Raw genomic sequence first — 19,709 nt, 5'->3', positions numbered from 1 at the left:
AATGTATACCTTCTTTCCCAGCTTCCAAGAATCGAAGTAAAACGAAGCAGTCTTCTCTGTCTTACTGTGTTACTTGAACCAACAGATTCAAGAGTAGCATTGGTTATTCTCAGGAATGAGCCCCCACCTCTACCACTACACACCTAGTCATGTGCTTCGTTGGTTTATTTGATTTATTTCAATTAGCAGATTGTGTTAGCTTTATTTCCTTTTTAGAAGAAATATATTGTATCTTTCCATTTTGGTGGAATTTTTTCTGCTTATTCTTGAGTCAGAAAGAACAAGGAGAGAAAGAAATGTATTCTCTGACAAGCCACGTCCATGATTTATTGTAGGGAGATGATTGTAATTGATGGCTTCTTTACGATGGGATTCCTTGTGTCATTTGTTCCTGCTAGCCTTTTTAAAGGAGCAGACCCAAACTGCTAAGACAGCTGCAGTTTCTAAAGAAATTCAATGATTGCCATAGAAAGAACTAGAATGCTTCGTTATTTGAAGGCCTTAAAGGAAGCAAAGAGAACATGGAGACCTTGCTGGAGCTGGCAGCGGGCAGGCGGGGTGGGCCCTGTCTGGCATCCTGGTAACAGAAGCGGCAGGCGCTGTGGTGCTGGGCTGCAGAGGAAGGCTGGGGAGGGCCACCTGCTCCATAGCCCACGCCTCATCTAGGACTTTTGCTTTTTCACCAAGAGGAAGAATTTATTTCTTTGGGGTCAAGATTGAAATATACCATCCATTTTCTGTTTGTCTCCTGGTTCAGTTCAGCTGTATCTTGTCCAGACCACCTTAGTTCTTATAACAGCAAATAGAGCCGCCGCTGTTTGATTTCTAGTATCTTTGGATAGTAAATATTTTCCTTAAGCTTTTGCAGGTTTTAGATGTAGTATTAAAACAGAAACCCTACAGTGCTCTATCACTAAAGGGAAAGGAGCCAGGCTCTTTAAAACTCACATTCCTTGGTCACTCTGCCCCTGCTTTCACCTCCTTCTACACTTCTTCAGGCCCAGAGGACCCTTTCAGGGACCATTCCTTCCTGATGGAGGTAGACTCTTACAAGTGTGTGAGGGAACCTTGCCAGCAGGTGTTCATGTGATTCATCCTTGGTTATTTTTTAGATACTTTAATGGAGTGACTGCTCAGATGGGTAAACTTCCTACCCTTCTTGAAACACCTTACATGGGGACCTTTCAAGATGGACCATTGTAAGAGATTTCTGCCTGTGGATAACCCTGCCAGATGAAAGCAGGTGAGGGAACACAGGAATTACACTCCTACCTACCCTTCTAGTGCCATTCAGTGCCAATTAGACAGTTTCTTTCAGCGGAACTTATGATGTAGGAGTACCCCATAAGACAGGTTTCTTCACAATCTTTGTCCTTTAAGTGGCCCTTCACAGGGAAGGGACACCTAGGACAGACAGGCAGGGAGCCCACTTTAAAGTACCTTTCACCCCAACTAAGTTGAAATGACCTCAAAAAAGACTTGGGAGAGGAAGATCAGTAACACTGAAGTATACAAATCCAGTCCTCTAGTTCCTGAAAGATTATGGTTCAACAACGCCTGTTTTAGGTTCAGATGTCTGGGTATATTTTTACCTCAAAGGGCATAACACATGAAAAAGTCACTGACTATTGTTTCAGTTCTCCCTCTTTGGCCTTTGTCTTTAGGGAATCTTGGTTTTAAAAACTTGCCTCTAGGATACCAGTTGTCAGGCACCAAGTACATCAGTTGATCTGCCACTTCCTCTGTCTCTGCATACCTCCTCTTCCATTTTTCTAAGTGTTCTACCATGGTGCCCTCATCTTGAGTTGACTTTGCTAGGACTTTGAATCTTCTGGCCACTGGCAAAGTGGGTGGTTGCATCCATCTCTGAACACAGATCCCTCCTATGATGGCCAGCCACATCATCTCTGCCCACAACAGTGGGAATAAGTTCTGTTTCACAAATGATTGCCCCCCATCCTAAAAATGTGAACCTCAAGCCCTTATTCCCTTTGATCTGAAGAAGGATTTGGTTAGAAGTAGTCTTCCCATTTAACTTATGACTCTGCCTCTTAAAATTGCCTTTCATCTTTTGTTCAAAGAACAACCAGAGTATTTTTTCCCAATGAGTCTCAACAGATTCTTAGGCAATAATTTTCCTTGTGGTTGATGATCTTGTGCTCAGTAGCTCTCCCCATTTAATAGTTCTGACCCTCCTACCTTTTGTGTTGATTTCATGTTAACCTCTGTGATCGAAATCCTAAGCCAGTGTGGTGGTAGATTATTGTCCTTTTGTTGTGATTATTAGTGATGTTTGACTACTGTATTCATTGAGGCTGCATCAAGACCAGCCAAATCCATTTATAGCTTTACTGAGCCAAATTTATTTGTCAAGGTTTCCCAAGCGAAAGTTAGGCACATGGACCAGCTGCTGGTGGTGTTTTGGGGGAGTGGGAGTGGGGTGGGAGGTCTAGGGCAAGAGTGGGTGTTTCATGGGTAGAGTGTTCCTTTTTCTGTGTGCTCTTTAAATAGCAAGGATGTTTACTCAGGATTTGGGGATCACTTGTCAGCCATATTGATTTTTGGCAAACTTAGCTGCATGCCCTGAAGACCCTGTTACTGCCTCTTCATTTCCATAGCATCTGGCTTATGTACCCCAGGAATACCAGCACTGCCCTGTGTGACGATAGTGTGTATCCTAATGGGAGTGGAAGGTTTTCCCAGGAAGCAAATGTGAGTGGCCAGCTTATTTCGGAGGATTTCATGGTAGCATGCTGTCAGAGCAGAGACCCTTTCTTTTTCTATTAGGTGGTCTTCTTCATTATCCACTCTTGGCTTCAAAGATGCCTATCAGTTAACAAGAGAGATTTCCCCCAAGAGAACTAACCGTAGGAAAGGCTACTGAGACACAGCACACCAACACCGGCTGCCTAATGACACAAACTCGAGTGACACAAGGGCCATTGTCAGTGCCCTTTCTCTACCCTGTCCTTGGCTCCTACTGGACTGATGTTTGACTTGCCTCTCTAGAGTGCAACTTTGTTCATATCTAGGTACCTTCAAAAGCTGGAAGTTTGTGAATTGAGAATTTTCTAGGTCCCTTTTATGATTCTTTCTTGGTGGGGATGAGAAATCACAACAGAAAGAAACAAAGTTGACAATATGAGGAGTCCAGTTTCCTGTACCAGTTTCTTTTACAGTCAGTAAGGGGAGGAGAGGAGAGGAGAGGGCATGTAGATGGCATGGCTTTGCAAGTCTGCAGGTCCCAGGACTTTTTCATTCTTAACATTTGGGCAGAACTAAATGTAGCTGATTTCATTCGGGTGACACCTGACTAGCCTTTTGTAATCTAATCTGAGGGTTCGTCACACACAACCCACACCCCTCAGCCTCTAGCAGCAGGCAGGAGGACATGTCAGCAGAGGAAGCTTTGCACTGCCCTCTGCTGACACCCCCGTCTGTGGCAAGTCTCAGCAGCGGTCCTCATGCCTAGAGGCTGAACCTTGGTGCAGTGGCCTTGGCAGCGGGCAGTGGGCAGCAGGCGCACTCGCAGCTTGGTGTGTGCTTGGGAAGTTCTGAGAGGGCAGCTCCCTGACTCCATTTTCATTTTCTCTCTTTTCAGTAAGACTGGCTGTGTACAGCCATGATTAACTCACAGATCCACATTGGTGTGCTGTGATCAAATGAAGGTTTGCTGAATCTTTTCAAATTGTAACCATGGTAATTGAGGGGGTGGCATAGAATGAATATATAAAAATATAATGGCAATTGTTCTGAATGACTGAGTGTCCTCCTGACATGTAATTAGCTGTTTTAGCAGGATGTAGATTGGCATGGTCATAATTAAGAGGATTTCTGTCCTTTATGTGATTGAAAATAGCAGAGTTCCCATCCCTGTTCCCTTTTAGCACTAATGCTCCCAAGAACATTTGGAACAGCAACTCAGTAAACCAAAATAATGACACAGTATTCATGTCTCCCAAAGTAGAAGAGAAGGGTTTGGAGTTATTTCAGTTCCAAAATGGAAGCTACTGATTGTTGCTCACCATCTGACTTCTAGTTTGTTGAAACTTTTCTTGCATCCAATTTCAACCTGCTTCACCTGGGACAGAAACCACAGTTGGAATCCCCGCTGCCAGCCTGGGAAGGCCTGGGGCTCCCTGCGCCCACTTGCTGGCTGTCCCACCTGATGCCTTGCTGGCCTGCTTAGTGACAGCCACAGCCTCCTGGTATTTCCGTTGCCATCACCATCCACTGTTCACCACACGGAACTTCAGAGTCCACTAGCGTCTTCCTGGTTGGATCCTAAAATCCAGAGCAGACAGTGTGAGTGGAACATGGGCACCTGTGGTATCTTGAAGTCACAGTGTGGAAGGACTCGTGAATGTGCCCAGCCTCTCCCACATCACTCTCAGCAGTTGCCAGCCTCCCCGTGGCAAGTGCCTTCTTACGTGACTCTGCCGCGTCAGTTGTCTCCTCACACTTCTGAGGCCGTGTCCTCTCTCCCCGCTGCACCTGTCCCCTGCTCTTCTTGTGCTGAAGGGCCAGTCACACTGGACAGGAGCTGAGACTCGCTGGCCTTTCCCTAGAACGGAGTTGGTGCAGGAGCCATCAAGAGCAGGTCAGCAGGAACGCCGCAGCCAGCAGTGCCACGGGCCTCTCACCACCGCATCCTCCCCTATGCTCTGGAGTCACACAGCGGGAGCCTGGGGCCACTTGCCTCGTCCTTCCCAAGGCTGGACACTGCAGGACTGGTTAGTAGCCCCTGAAGAAAACTCAGCGCTGGCTTTTTTCCCATCATCTTTTACTGTTCGTCCTTCTACAAACCTTTCCCTCCACCTCAGAAGCAACCCTAGCCTTGCTGAAGTGCTAGTTACACTTCCATTTCCTGAGGATGCTGAGAGGCGGCCTGCCTGTTTAGAACTGTCCTCTTCCCCTGTCCCCAGACAGAGTTCAGAAGGTTTTTTTGCCTTTGGATTCTTCCATTTTCATTCCTCCCAAAATACCTACTATGAAATAGATAGTAGTTGGGCTAGTTCAGGGGAGGTCCTGTGGAAGGTTTTATTCAGCACTTTGTAAATGCCACCTTACCCCACCACCACACACACGCACGTCTGCAGCCACTGAGGCCGCTCTTTGGGATCTGTCGGTCTCTGTGACAATCGGTTATGGGTTTATAACCCCGAAGAGCAGAGCATCCCGTGTCTTGTTTTCCCACCTACTGACCAGTGCCTCTGCTTTAGAGCCTGGAGTCCGCCCTGGGACGAATTCCTGAGGACTGCCCAGGGCTGCACGAAGACAGCCAGCACACAGGGACCTCCTGACGGAAGCTGCTGATCCAAGCTAGGGATCCAAGTCCCAGAAGTGCTGCTTACAAAGAAGTGACCCTGAAAAGACACTGCCCTTCCCAGATGGTCCCAGAGGCTCTTCTGTGATCAGACAACCCTGCACCAGATATTCCTGAACCACCAGCAGCCCACCCACCCCCAAGAAAACCCACTCACCAGGTCAGCGAAGACGAGTGCTCGCCAAGTCTGTACTTTTTGGAAGAAAACAGCAAAAGTCAATCGTCCTTGTGAGAATCTAGGGTGAGACCATGGCAGTGCCAGAGGTGTGCACAGCTCCCCCGGCACTCAGCGCGTAGTAGCAGCTGACACGCGCACGTGTCCTGGCTCTGGACCAGGCGTCCACGCTGCCACTGTGGTCCTCAGGGAGGCCCACAGCCTCCCCTGGGCAACAGCACCTGAGCTGCCGCCAGCCAGGCGGGTCTCCAGCGCATGCGCCGTCTCAGTAGGGGCAGAGCGGAGGTGGACCCTCACTGCTGCTCCCTGAAGTCACGACTCCCAGCCTGCTCCCGTTCTCGTGGAACCCCACTGGGCCACCTTCTCTGTGAGCTGAAATCCCTCTGACGTGGAGGGGACCCCACAACCCAGCCTTTCTCCACAGCCCTCCCGAGGCTGCCTCCTGGGTCAGGGAACGAGGCGAGGCTCCGCAGCTCGGGGCGTGCAGAGCGCATGTGAGTGGGTGCCGAGCACCTGGCCACAGTGCTTGCCCGTGCTCAGCAATGGAGGCAGAGGGCAGGGCACACCCAGTGCTGCCCTCCGCTCAGCGCTCTCAGCATCTTCTTTGGTTCCTGTCGTGAGCAACGTGGGTTTGCTCCGCCCACCCCTCATCCTGCCATCCTCTCCCCGTAGTCCTGACTGGAGGTGGCGGTGTGTGGACGCTGGGCTCTGGTGTTTGGTCTCTGCCCTGCCTTGCGCCCTTCCTGGCTCCTCATAAGCCTTAACTGGCCCTTAAGTAGCAGCTGCGTGGAGATGAACCCAGATTTAGGACCAGCAGAGAACTCTGGTGTCCAGAATCCAGGAAAGATTGAGCTGCCTTGGGGTAGCTGGGTGACCTGCCAGAGTTCACATCGGGGCTCAGTGACCAGTTGGGAACACTGAAGAGACAGAGGCTCCAGGCAGACCTGAAAATTCAGCTAACTCAAATTCTGTCCCCTCCCTTTCCAGCTTCTCCCTATCACTCTTGACAGGTTCCCCAGGCTATGGTCATGTCACTGTCTCTCTTCTGACCTGTGTCACATCGTAGGCATCCTTGAAGCCCAAGAGAGAGAAAGCAGGAGCAAGACCACAGCTGTGGGTGATCCCTGTGCAGCCCCCCAGATCTGCCGGTCGGGGCTGCCTGTGAGTTAGCTGGCTAGGGTGTCTGTTACCCAGCCCTCACCCCCCAGAAACACCCTAATGTGGAGGGAAAGGGTATGTGTGCCTTTTATTTTTGTACTGATCCAGATTTTGCTTCTCTGGTGGTTGTTGGGTGTCATGGAAGTTCAGGATGGGGGCCACAACGGAGTCCATGGCAGAGACGAGTCTCGGGCTTGTGTTTGGAGACGTATTCCTTCCTCTAGGACTTGCCAGCATCCCAGCACTTCCAGCTGGAGTCTGACTGGTCTTGTTTGCGGCTTGGAGCACAGAAACCTCTCCCATTTTTGCTTTATTGGAACTAAGAGCTCAGCATAAATTTGAGTGTCACTTTTCTACTTCATCATTCCCTGAAGCTATTAAACTGGAAACAGAGCAACATCAGTGCTGCCTCATGTAAACCTCCGCCTCTCACGGATGCCACACTGACCGTTCTGTGTTGGGGCCAGAGCCAGGGGCAGTGCAGGCCACCGGGAAGGCCAAGCCAAAGCACCAGGGTGAACGTGGTTTGCTTTCCACACCCTGGAAGCTCTGGTGAGGCCTCTCCTTCCTGTCCTTTGGTTTGAGCAGAAGCCACGAGGAGCTTCGTCCTTTCCTGGTAGTTCCTGTTGGCCCTGTGTAGCACGTCTGGGCACCTGTGGGTCAGCCTGCTGCCTTGGTGGCTGTGGAGTGGGGACCTGGAGAGGCTCTGCCAGCCCCTGAGCCCTGCATACGTCCCTGACTTCTTCACACCTCCTGGCTGCAAGGTAGGATGCGCTCTGCCAGAAGGTGCCAAGATTGTGGCGGTGGCCGGCCCTGGAAGAGCCCGCTGCCTTCTGATTTCCCACGGGCTCGCCTTCCCATAGCCAGGAGCATGCTGGGTGTGCAGTTACCTTTCCAGGACAGATTCTTATTTATGTTTAAGTGCCTAAGCAAGTTACCTCTGGAACCTGCCAGAGTCAGCCTGTGCCCTGTCCTTTCCACCCTGCACCTGGCCCTCGAGTGGCATGGGCTGGCTGCCCCTCCCTACTGTCCCTGCTGTTCTGCAGGCAGAACCACCCCAAGGGTAAGCAGGGAGGAGAGCTCTTCCTGTCCGGCAGACTGACTTTGTCACTGTCCCCTGTGCTTCTTTCATTGGTGTGCTTATGGTCTCGGTTCATAGAGGACCTTGAGGAGTCTGCTTAGCCATCTCAGTGGCTCCTGAGTGACAGGGACTGGAGAGCAGGACTGCCTCAGAGTGGAATCTGTCTGGCAGCAGTTGGAGGATGCGCCCAGACCAAGAAGGCAGAGGGACGCAAGCCCAACCCGAGCCTGGGGCTTCACCCTCTGCTGGATGGCAGGGAGCAGGGTGCCTGCTCACCAAGGCCGCAGTAGGGCGTAGAGCAAGATCCAGCGTGCAGCTTTGCAAGCGAGTGTGAGGTTGTTTGCTTCTTTAGAGTGATGTGTGACCTAGCTACGGGGCCTTTATTCCGGGTGAGTGTAGGACAGGTGTGTGTGACCGTGCTCTGTTCAGATCCCATTGCTAAGCAGCACACAGATCTGTGGGCGCATGGAAAGGTTTTGCAAAATGGAACAATCCATACTCAGGCACTTTATTTTCATTAATAACCCAGCATTTTCGTTCAGGCCGTGTAACAACCCGAGCACTGCACATTCACACGTGGCGTGTGGGCGACTGTGCTGGTGGGGTTCTGCCAGGAAGGGCAGGGCAGGTGGCAGGGGTGGGCGTCACACCAGAGCACTACCCCGCTGTGGTGCAGACCAGGCTTGTCTGCAGGGTGAAGCCACACAGTCCCAGGGCAGCAGCATCGTCCTCCAAGGCCCTGCCTAGCGGTGGCAGTGGCGGTGTAACTGAGCAGAGATGTGCAGGTGGGGCATGAGGAGAGGTGGGGCCCGGCCTCCCTCCCCTTCCCTGCACTGAACACGCCAGCAAGAGCAGAGGCTGAGGAACGAGGTGTGCGTCGCACAACATGCGCTTGTTTGACGCTGGTCGTGGGCCAGGCACTAACTGGCATGGCAGGTCACATAAGAGGGCCAGCAAGTGATGCCTAATGGCCTGATGAGATGCCACAGGCCAGAGGATTCCCCAGAGCATTCCGCAGCCACCAGTTGGGGGCCAGATGGGCCGTGTGGGATCCTGCCACGAGGGGGGGCAGCACGCCCCTCCTGCCTTGGCCGTGGTGTGTCTTAGTCTTTGTGTTTCCCTTTCGTCCCCTGTCTGTCCCCATCTTGTGCACCATGTGTCCCTGAGGGCAAGTCACACCTGTGTCTGAGTCTGCTGTACGGTGTTCAGTCTACCTCAAGGGTCACCATGGTAAGCTCTGTCCACATGACTCCTCCTCACGCGCCACACACTGGAATGTATGTCTCCCTGCCCGCCCGCCCGCCCGCCCTCCAGACCCCCGACCCCGTGTCTCCTATAATCACAACTCCTAGTGCAAATTGGATGCTGCTTTAAATGTGAAAACAATTGTTCAAAAGCTATAAAACCTGAATGAAAGCTAAAGCTGAATTTATAAGCCTTGTTGCATATGAGCCAAAAGTGCAAAAAGCTCTATATACTGAACTAACCTGCCACTCGTATAAATATAAATATATATAAATATATTAAAATCAGACTGTTCTACAAAATTGTGTATTTGTATTTTTGTGTACGTACAATTTTCTGCTAAGCAGAAGGAGGATGTAGAATAGGATGCTGTGAGAAGAGATTTGGTTTAATCCCGTTTCTTTGTTACTTATTTTTGTTAACATCAGATGCCTGTCCTTGTCTTCTGTGTTGACACTGTTTGGAAAGCTGCAGCATCTCTTCCTTAGGGCCAGAGTCCACGGGAGAATGAAGTCTGGGACTTAGGAGCTGCCATGGCCACCCAAAAGGGAGTGGCTCTGGAAGCCCCGAGGGAACCCGGAGCCGCCCGCGGCCTTTGGTGGCATGGAGGGAGGGGAAGGCCCGGGCACCACAGACCAGGCATGGCATTCTGACTTGCCTCTGGGAAGCAAATCCCGCTTCTAGAAACCAACTTCCCAGCAGAACGTCAGATCCCTCTAATACGGACTCTGTACTGGGTCCACAGGGGCCACGCAGGAGACCTGGGACGTGGGGACAGGACCTCTAGTTTCCGGGCCATCGGTTTGCCCAGGAAGCAGCAGTGGCCCCACCCGGCTGGGTGCCCAGCTCCCCTCCAGAGTAGTCGCTGCCTCTTTCGGGCCAGGTTTCCACATACCTCCCCCGTGGAGCTGCCCAGGCTTCTGCACCAGACCTCCAGCCCACGCCCTGGGGCAAAGCCCACTTTGCCGGTGCTAAACACAAGAGGGGGTTCAGGTGGCCACCAGTAAAGACCAGAGCCCACCCACCAAAGGTCAGGCGGAAAGTCGCGCTCCGGTGCCCACTGCTGCCCGCCCACCGCAGCCCCCCAGTCCCTTGCTGGGAAGTGTCCCTAGGGAGAGCGATGCTGCAGCTTCTCCTGTAGGACTCGGTTCACGACAGTGTGTGACGACTGTAGCAAGCAGCCCTTGTTTCTGGATGTAAATGGTCAAAGAAACAAGTGCTCTGTTGTATTGATTAAAATAGTTCCAATGAGTCCTGTTTCCTTGTATCTCCTATTCTGGATTAGTGCCTTTTGGACAGTAGACTGTTCTGTAATTAAAATGTAGTATACTGCTTTTTTGTACAGTTTTGTTTTAATAAAACTTTTTTTTAATTTGTGTTTATTTTAGTATTGTACCTATTAGAGAATAAAATGTATAACTGAACAAAGGCTGGCTGGGATATTTTTTTCCCCATCAGAACACGTTCAGGGCTGGGGAGATAGCTCAGCTGGTAGAGCACTTGCCTTGCAAGCGCAAGGCTCTGAGTTCGATCCCCAGTACCGCAAAAAAAAAAAAAAAAAAAAAGAGGAGAACACGTTCATTTGGTAAGTGCCCAGCACTGCCGAAGGGGTTCAAGGCTCCTATTCTGAGCACCAGTCCCTTTGTGCTTTTCTTAAAGGGATCGGGGAGCCCAGAGACCTGTGGAGAAGCTCAGTACCAGGCGCTGCCCAGCCCAGAGAGGACGCTGAGCCTCAGAAAGCCCCTGCCACCCACTTCCGGACCCTCTGACCTGTGCTCCCGGGCATTGGCCCGGTGTGGTCTTTTGGGAGCTTCCTGGCCCCAAACCACCTTCCCCAAGGAGGGAGGCAGCTGCTCAGCCATGCCTGCTGGTACTGTCCTGGGACTCCTGGCTTTGTAGGCCGAGGCTTCTCACAGTGTCTGTGCACTAGGAATAGCCTTTATGGTGCCCGGCAGTGTAATCTGTCTTCACTGGCCATGTCCCATTCTAGTGCACAGCGTGGGCCTCATTTTCTTAAAGCGCCTCTCTCCTGGGGCTTCACCTTGAACAGGAGAAACAACAAAAGCTGACACTTTGTCTTGATTTTCCTTCAAGGCATCCAGTTCCGGGGCAGACACCTGTGCCACATGCTGACCTGCCCTGTCATGCACTCAGGAGGCGCACTCAGGACCCCGGACTTTGCTCTCCTCCAAGGAAGCCTAAGAGGAAAAGGGCTCTTTTTTCCTTCTCAGTGTGAATAATTAGAAAAGACCACAAAGTTTTAAAGCTGCCCCAAACCTTGAAGTTGCCAAGGGGAGGCAGGCAGGGCAGGACAGGAGATGTGGGCAGAGGCCCAAGCAGGACCATCCCCACTACATGCTTCTGTGATTTGGCCTCAGCTGCTATTTCTACTTAAGCTGAAGCCTTGAGTCGCCAGTCCCCAGCCTGCCTACTTGCCTGTCCTCCACGTGTGCCCTGCATCTTGGTGTCTCCCCAGCTGCCCTTCAAATCCCCTCGATGCATGTCCCAGGTGTGTGCCTTCCTCACCCCACTGGGGCTACAGGGCCACCTACCATGAGGCCCATCAGGATGGCTTGTTTCCACTGGACCACTGGATCTGCTCCAGGAGGCTGGGCTCAGGACAGGTACCAGTGTTCTGAGTGATTCAATGAGTGAACAAATGAACTAGATGTGACATCCACTGGGCACCCATCTCAGGGGTCTGAGCAATTATAAAAACCCCAGAGCCTGATGCAAACAAAAGACATCTCATTGAGTTGCAAGAAAGCAGCAGCTTGAAAACCAAGATTTATCCTCAGACCTAGATCAATTCCATTCGGATTCCTCTTTCCGAGCAGGGCTGCTTCTGGCTGCCACATTTCTGTCCCTAGTTGGCAGTGCTTATCTCTTGAGAAGACTCATCTGCACTTATGAATACAAACAAGTCCCATTCAGATGTGTTCTGGCTGATGGCCATAGCCCTCCATTGGCAAGGAGGGCCGTGGCTGTCAGCCATGAGGGGAGGGCCAAGTGATGCAGCGGCCAGAGAGGAAAACCTGCACCTGGGCTGCGGTCCTGTGCTGTGCATGGGACTCCACAGGCAGAGCAGAGGGGCCTGGTCACCTCGCCCAGCTCAGAGGCCAATCTGCCATCCTCAGTGTGCTCCAGACCTATGCTGGGCACACAGCTGGGCAGATGGCTGTAGGAGGCTGGCCTCACTGGCAAGTGGGGCCCAAAGAAACTCTCAGGTCCCACAGCCTACCTGGCCTTGAACCAGGCCCTGTCAGCCAGCCTCAGCCAACATCCTCCCTCCCAGAACACCTCAATGCAGAAACTTCCAGAGTCTACCTACCTCTACAGCAGTAGAAAGAAGTCCTCTGCTCCTTAGTCAAGTGGACAGTGGAGCCCTGCCTAAGCTGAGGACAGTCTCTCTCATGCCATCTCTTCTGTGGCAAACCCAAAAGCTCCTCTTACTTTGGTTTTAGGTGCTCGAAAGCTTCTGTTGGTTCCTGGGTGATCTAAGTGAGGGTCAGGAGACTGGCCAGGGTGCCGGTGGGGCCTCCCTGGGTTCTGCAGTCCGGTCCTGAACAGCTCGGCCCCAAGCAGCCCACAGCTGTGGAGATGTGCGCCCCAGGCCTACCACTGTTCCTGGACGTTGCCTTCCAGAGTCCATCTTAAGAAGCCCACCACCGTCAGTGAGGATAGGGCCACAATGGGCACAGTCTGCAATGAGTCTGAACACCTGTGTAGGAGAAGGAAGAAGCAACAAGGCCAACTCCAGATGTAGGCAAGAAATCATCCGGCTTTATTCAGAAGCTGCTGGTCATTTGATGGGAAGGCATATATGGTACAAAATTACAGTAGTTTAGTTCACACACAATAGGAATCGTTAAAATCTTTACAATTCATTAGAGTCTTTGGATTTTTTTAACTTCCACTTAATGTGTGCCAAATCACTATAATCCCCAAATCAAATCACTTCTCTGTGTGTGAACTCAAGATATTTACAAAATCTACACAGAGAAGCTGTTCTCCGACTCCCAACACCACCAGCGTGTGCAGCTCACCAGGAGGACACCAGGGCCTCTCAGAGAGAAAGACGCTTTGGGTACAGCCACCTTGGGGTGGCACCCCAGGGAAAGGCACTACAGATGGCCCCGCCACCTCAGTGCCTCCTGTCTGAGGTGGCCTGGGGCTGATGGCACCAGAAGCATCAAAACACCATCCACACGCTACACCTCGGCAGACAGGACGCCCAAGCAAGGGAAACGCGAACGCAGAGCCTCCTGTTTCACAGGCAGGCAGCATTCCTGCCAGGAGAGAAGGCAGACAGCTCCAGGCCTCTCCAGCTTCTCTGTGGCCACGTTCATGGCTCCACTGTCACTGAGCAGACAGGACCAGAAACAGCCCCACCCAACCCTGCCCAGGCCTGGGCTCCTGGGAACCCGGTTACACACCCTCCCTGTCCCTGCACTGCCAGCACTTTGGTGACCATCTCTAATGCACACCTGTTCCTCCAGCCACAAGTTAGTGTTAATCTGTGTCAAAGAGCAAGAGGAAAGAAAGCCAAACAAGAGTGGGTCTGACCCCAGCGCCTCTGCTGCCCAGCAGGGAGGAAGGCTGCCCAGGGAGCCAAGGGCAGCAGGACCACTGAGAGTGTCCAGCAGGGGGCAGCAGTTCAGTGCTCCCTCGCGCCAGGGGGACTCACAGGTTGGGTGCAAGAAGCACCAAGGGGCAAGCAGGCATGCAAGGCCAGCGGGGCTCTGTCTGCCAGCCTCCCCTTCAGCTGTGCTGTCCTTGCAGGGGCAACAGACAGGCCCAGCCGTCCCCCCAGCTGCAGACACAGCTACCCAAGAACACCAACAGGACAAACTCCTCACACGCTGCCAGCACAGACCCCACGCACCTCCGGAAGAAAACGCCAGTGAAGACGAGAGCGGCAGAGCTCTTTCCGTGAGAGATGAGGACATTTCTACACTTCACAGGCCTGTGCTGCAAGCGAGGTTTCAGTCAGCACCCTGGGCTCGGGGGCTCTTGGCACCAGGTCGGGGTACCCCCAAGACCCAAGGAAATGGTGGCCCTGGGAGCTGGGAAGAAGGGTGGCCTGGACGAGAGAAGGTGTCCCAGGGCCCTCAGGACAAGGACAACGGGCCTGAGCCACGCAAATCCAGGCTCCCACTGCTCCTGCGCTCTGGCCCACAAGCTGTTCAAGTCGACAATCCCTTTTTGTCCTATTCCACCTCCAATAGCCCAGAGTGATCAACAGCATGGGGTCCCACACCATCCCAATGACTGCGGGCTCCTGCGCCCTCTGGGGAGGTGCTGGGAGGCCTTGCCCCCTTCTGAGAAATGACACGCTGGTCCCTGCCCAGCAGCCACACCGGGAACGCTGGCTCCCACCCAACCAGACTCCAGAAGAACGGTGCTGGGCAGGAGGGAAAACAAACCTGCCCAGCAGAACCCACAGCCCACAGGTGTCCCCAAATGCCAGCTGAGGACAGGAGGGCTGCCGACCAGTGCCTGCCTCCAGATGGAGCCCCCTCCAACAGTCACGCTGTCCCAGAACGGGACGGAGCCAGGGTCCCTCAGCAGGGCCTGGGCCAGCCCTGACCCCTCATGGTACCTGCTGCTAATGGGAAGATCATGAAGATGTTCCCAGGCTGGATGCTGAGCCCTGCCAGAATGTCCTGTCCTTATGCTGTCACTGGCCATCCTCTGGTGCCAGGTGCTGGCCATGCCGGCCAGAGGCTGCAGGGGGACAGGTAGGCATCCAGAGGCAGGGTCTAACCCTACTTCTCGTAAGGGAATTCACACCTCGAGAACCAGGTTCCTCATCAGAAACTTCCTGATGGTGTTTTCAAGAGCTTAATCGTAAGAACCAAGTGCAGAATCTGTCCTGAGCTGGGGTCAGCAGGCAAGTTGGGGCTGTGGGCACGAGAGGATCTGGGGTGTCCTCTGCCCACCCTTGACCAGGCCTGGCCCAGCCCTGCACACACATGCTGACCCCACTCAAAGCAGCTGACACCAAAGGCCCCGGGATCAGAAGCATTGGCAGGGGGCGGGACAAGCACTGCGGGGGGGCTGGGCCTGCCACATGACTGTGCCCAAGGTCACTCTCCCTGCACAGGCCACCTGCCAGCCAGGTGGAGGAACCGCCAGAAGGTTAAAATGGTCTGAGGCCTTCCCAGATGCCTCTGCGTGCGCTCCCTGCAGAAGCACCCTGCTCGCCCGTGCCTGCTTTCCTCTTGCAGCAAGGCCACTGTGTGTGCAGCGAACGCATGTGCACGGGGCCAGAGGCCAGTGCATGCAGGGCAGGCCCCAGCTCTGCACCCCAGCAGATGATTGAGGCTCGCAATGATTTCAGATTTTAAAAATAAATATAAATAAATATATTCCAAGCATCCTGTTAAGAGAATAAACGGCAATCAGAAAAGACCTTCCAGGTATAAAGACGCCAGTGCACCCACAGACACCTGCAGGAGACCCTCTGCCCACCACCCGCCAGGAGCACTGAAGGGAGCTTGTCACGTGGTGAGGGGCAGGGACACGGGGAGAGCCAGGGACACGGAGAGAGTCAGGCCCACGAAGGCTGGGGGGTGGGCGCCGGCCCCCAGGCAGAGGCAGAAGCCCTGCAGGCACTGGGCAGGGTCTCTTTAAATTAAGACATTTAATGGGGTCACCAGAAGAGATGGGAAGAGAGGCACACAGACCCTGCTGGGACCCCGACGGGCAGATGGGGAAGGCCTGGCCGAGGAGGAGCCACTCCGGGCCTCCGCCCACTGTTCCACAACCCCCCTGGGCCCCCAGAACTTCCCATCCACCACCTGAGGAGGCACAGCTGAGGGGTCTCCTCGGTTACCGAGTAGAGGAAGAAATCAAGCTTCCAGGGTCCCAAGGAGGACAGGGAACTGGGCAGTCACCAGCCCTGCATCGTGCAAAGAGCGTTCATCAGCCTGCTTCAGGGGAGGGGTCCCCAGGCACCAGGGAGGATGCCAGGACCCAGCTCCCTGTGGCATCTGCCTGGGGCAGCCACGGCTCAGCTGGCCCAGGACTTCCGGTTCTCAGGGTTCTTGGGGCTCCTGTCGGACTTGGCCAGAGCAGCTGTCAGTGAGGCCAAATTGCTGGCAGAGCCCGAGAGGGTGGCACTCCGGCGGGTCTCAGAGGCGCCCTGTGGCCGGAGCCCTGTGCTGCGCCTCCGCCCAGCACCTGCGGCCCTGCGCACCCGGCCGGGCCTCACTAGCAGCCCGTAGCCGGGGTTGCACTTGAAGTACTGCTTCCCACCAATGGAGCCGTCATTCTTTCCTGCAGGGAAAAGGAGAAGGTGGCATCATGGAGAGGCGCCCCGTGCTGCTGACACCCATCACCTCCCTACGTCCCCAAGACTGCCTCTACCTGGTACTACACACTCGGGTCCTGCTCAGGCAGTTTCCAGGCACCACTTGATCTAGCAGGAACCAGGGCATGGGGTGACTGCCACCTGGGGCAGCAAGCAATGGTCACCAGGGACAGGCAACCCCAGCCCTGTGGCCTCAGGTGACAGGCCCTGCGGAGGACACGGTGAGGCCCAGGTGTAGACACCCACTATAGCAGAGCTGGCCCCTCCAGGGCACACAAGTAACTGCACCTGAGTGATGAAGCAGAAGTGGCAGGTGGTGCCAGGAAGGACTTTGCCCTGAGTCTACTGAGTGGAAACCGGCAAACAGCTGTGTGGTAGCTCAGCGGCCATGCCTGATGTGACCAGACGGGACAAGAGGGCAACCAGAACACACCTCAGGGTCTGCCCCACCTGGCCAAGGGGAGCAAGAGCTCCGCAGGTCTGTCTGGACCCCTCCCCACCCGTCTCTGCCTGGTGGCTGCAGCAGCTGTGCTCAAGCCACACAGTCGACCCCCAGGCTTGCTCTGGGGACAACCACCTCCCGGTCTCTTTCCCCAGCTCCGCCTCCCCCTTTCCACTCACCAGTGCTGGAGCTGGTTCATGGGGATGGCTCAGCCTGGCTGGCCCGTGAGGCCCAGCCCTGCCGTGCAGCTGAGGGCTCCACCTGCACCTCAGCTCCCTGAGCATCCAAAGCAGAGCCCTCCTGACTCGGTCAGGGACCCTCAGCTAGCCTGTCATCACGCCAGACTCTGAGCTGTCAACCCTGACTCTCCTGAGGGCCACCCAGCCCTCTGTTCTCTGGCTGTGGCTCCCACCTGCCCTCACTAGGGGCCCTCTCGGCCTGGATGGTCACAAACCTCCCCTGCCTGGCTGCTCCACATCCAAAGCTTCCCATCACTCTACTCCCAAGCAGGGCCACAGAATCAGGGTGACGGTGGCCGGCCCTTGCACCCAAGCCTGCCTCGAGGCTCACACACTTGGGCCCTTGGCTGCAACTGCCCTGCCTGACCCTGACCCGGGCCACAGTTCCACCTCTCCCCTCCACGCAGCCATTTGCTCTCTTGCTTAGTATATGAAACTGTGAACCCTTAAATAAACCTCTTCTCCTTTACAGTTGTTCCAGTTGGCTCCTTTAAGTCACAGCAGTGAAAAAGCTGACTAAAACAGAAATTGGTACTGAAAAGTGAGGTTGTTGCTGTGACAAACCTGACCGTGTGGTTCAGAAGCTTTTTGAGTTTTTTGGAACTGGTAGGAGAAATTTTGAGTAGTGCAAGCTGGAAATGCTTTAGGTTGTTGTAAGCAGAGCTTAATGGCTGATTCTGGTGGGAGCTCAGAAGACCAGAATGCCAATAGGACTCTGGACTGTGAAGACAGAGCTCAAGGGGGTTCAGAGGAAGAGGAGGACACTGCTGGTAATTGTACTAGCGGCCGTTTCTGTTATGTTCTGGCTGAGAAATTGTTTGCATTTTGCCTGTTTCCTGAGACTTTCTCTGAGGCTGATTTTAGAAGCTTCTTAATCTGGTAGAAGAAATGTCTAGGCAGCTTAGCAATTCAGGTGGTGTAATGGATATTGTTGGTGGCTTTTAGCCAAATTTATTGTGAAAATCAGGAGCAGAAAGCAGAACAGAAAGATGTGGAAAAAGTGAACTTGAAAAGCCAGCGTAAAACTAGGGCTAAGAAAGCTGCAGTTGTTGAAGATACTGGCACCACTACACAGTACTGAAGACTGCCTAGGGACAATAAGAAGGACGGCTTGAGGGCATGTAGGGAGCTGGCAAGAACATCAGCTCTCCAGCTCAAGGGAGTCAAGGTGAGAATTCTCTTGAGAAGAGACCAATGAGGTATCCTTCTCGCACAAGGGGGCCTAGGAAGTTTTTCAACGTGCTCAGCCACCCAGACACTCGGAGGCTGCTGCAGCCAGGGCCCCTGGAGGCTTGGCTACTGCTGGAGATGGTGGCAAACCTTGGCATCAACCACAGGAATGCAGGATGCTGGAGTTAGGGGGTCATGGAAGCTTCCACCAAGAATTCAAAGGCAGGCCTGGGAGGCCAGGCAAACTGCAGCAAGGTGGGAGCCCCTGCAGGTACCCCCAGAGAAATCAAACTGGAGATGTAAGGAGGAAGCCAAAGCTGCAGTGGAGACCCCCGAGATTAAGAAATGCCAGTAACGCAAGACATCGTCTTAGGAAAGCTTCAGGAATCGAGCAGAGACGAGCCAACAGGAAGGTCACTTGGGCTGCAACAAATAAGACCACAGGTGGACTACACAGCCCTTTGGAGAGAACATCACGATGCCACGTGCTCCAGGTGCTGACATGGAGCTCCAGGACCTGTTTGCCCAGCAGGATCTCAGTCTTGCTTTGGTCTTATCCCTTCTTTCTGTGGCCCTATTTTTGCTAATGGAAATGTTTACTCTGTACCATTATATATTGGATACTTGTAAATTGCATTTAGTTTTATAAGCACTCACAATGTGAGATTGCCTTGAGCCTCAGAAAAGACTTTGAACTTGAACTTTGAGCAATCTCAGAACTGTTGACTATGGAAACTCTTGGAAAAAATGTATTTTGCATTGTCAGATAAGTGGGAGCTTTGGGGGGCCAGGGGCGCAATGTTATGAGTTAGATATGAGATGTCCCCCAAAAATCTCATGTACGAGACAACGCAATAAGGTTCAGAGGAGAAATGACTGGGCTGTAAGAGTCTTAACCCAATCAGTGATTTAGTCCCCTGACAGGGATTAACTGAGTGGTAACTGGAGTAGTGGGTGTGGTGGAGGAGGTGGGCATTAGGCGTGGCTTTGGGTATGTATGTTTCTGGCAAGTGGAGTCTGTTTCTTGATCACCACATGAGCTGCTTCCCTCTGCCACACTCTTCCACCATGATGTCCTGCCTCACCTTGAGGAATGAAGCCAGGCTCTTATGGACTGAGACCTCTGAAACTGTGAACCCCTAAATAAACCTCTTCTCCTTTACAGTTGTTCTAGTTGGGTCCTTTTAGTCACACCAGTGAAAAAGCTGACTAAAACAGTACATAAAATATCCCCTATTAACCACCCTCCTCTAATCCTTTATTACATTTTATTTTCTTCATAGCATTTATTACTATCAAAATTTTATGTTTACTAAGTAATTTTATTCCCTCTAAATTAAAGGTGGTGGCACATGCCAGCAAGCTCAGCAACTCAGGATCACAAGTTCAAGGCCAGCCTCAGCAACTTAGTTGAGGCCCTCAACAACTTAATGAGATCCCGACTCAAAGTAAGCAATACAAAAAGCTGGGGTGTAAAGCACCCCTGAGTTTAATCCCCAGAACAAAATGAATACAAAAATGTTTTAAAAATTCAAGTCGTTAGATCAGGGACTTTGTT

At 53.0% G+C, this 19,709-nt stretch overlaps 2 protein-coding genes across 2 annotated transcripts in view; one reads left to right on the top strand and one right to left on the bottom strand.

The window, feature by feature from the left end:
- The window catches only part of Hmbox1 (homeobox containing 1), a 167,412-nt gene extending 157,055 nt beyond the window's left edge, over positions 1-10,357 (top strand). Inside the window, exon 10 of the mRNA XM_047548315.1 lies at positions 1,113-10,357. Coding sequence (XP_047404271.1) covers positions 1,113-1,121 — 9 coding nt within the window. The 3' untranslated portion in view covers positions 1,122-10,357. The remainder of the gene's footprint in view (positions 1-1,112) is intronic.
- Positions 10,358-12,748: 2,391 nt separating this feature from the next.
- Positions 12,749-19,709, bottom strand: part of Kif13b (kinesin family member 13B) — a 160,449-nt gene continuing 153,488 nt past the window's right edge. The window contains 1 exon segment of the mRNA XM_047548390.1: positions 12,749-16,266. Coding sequence (XP_047404346.1) covers positions 16,001-16,266 — 266 coding nt within the window. The 3' untranslated portion in view covers positions 12,749-16,000.

Source organism: Sciurus carolinensis, chromosome 4, assembly GCF_902686445.1.
Source record: "Sciurus carolinensis chromosome 4, mSciCar1.2, whole genome shotgun sequence".
Classification (NCBI taxonomy): Eukaryota; Metazoa; Chordata; class Mammalia; order Rodentia; family Sciuridae; genus Sciurus; species Sciurus carolinensis.
This window is presented reverse-complemented; position numbering and strand designations above follow the sequence as displayed.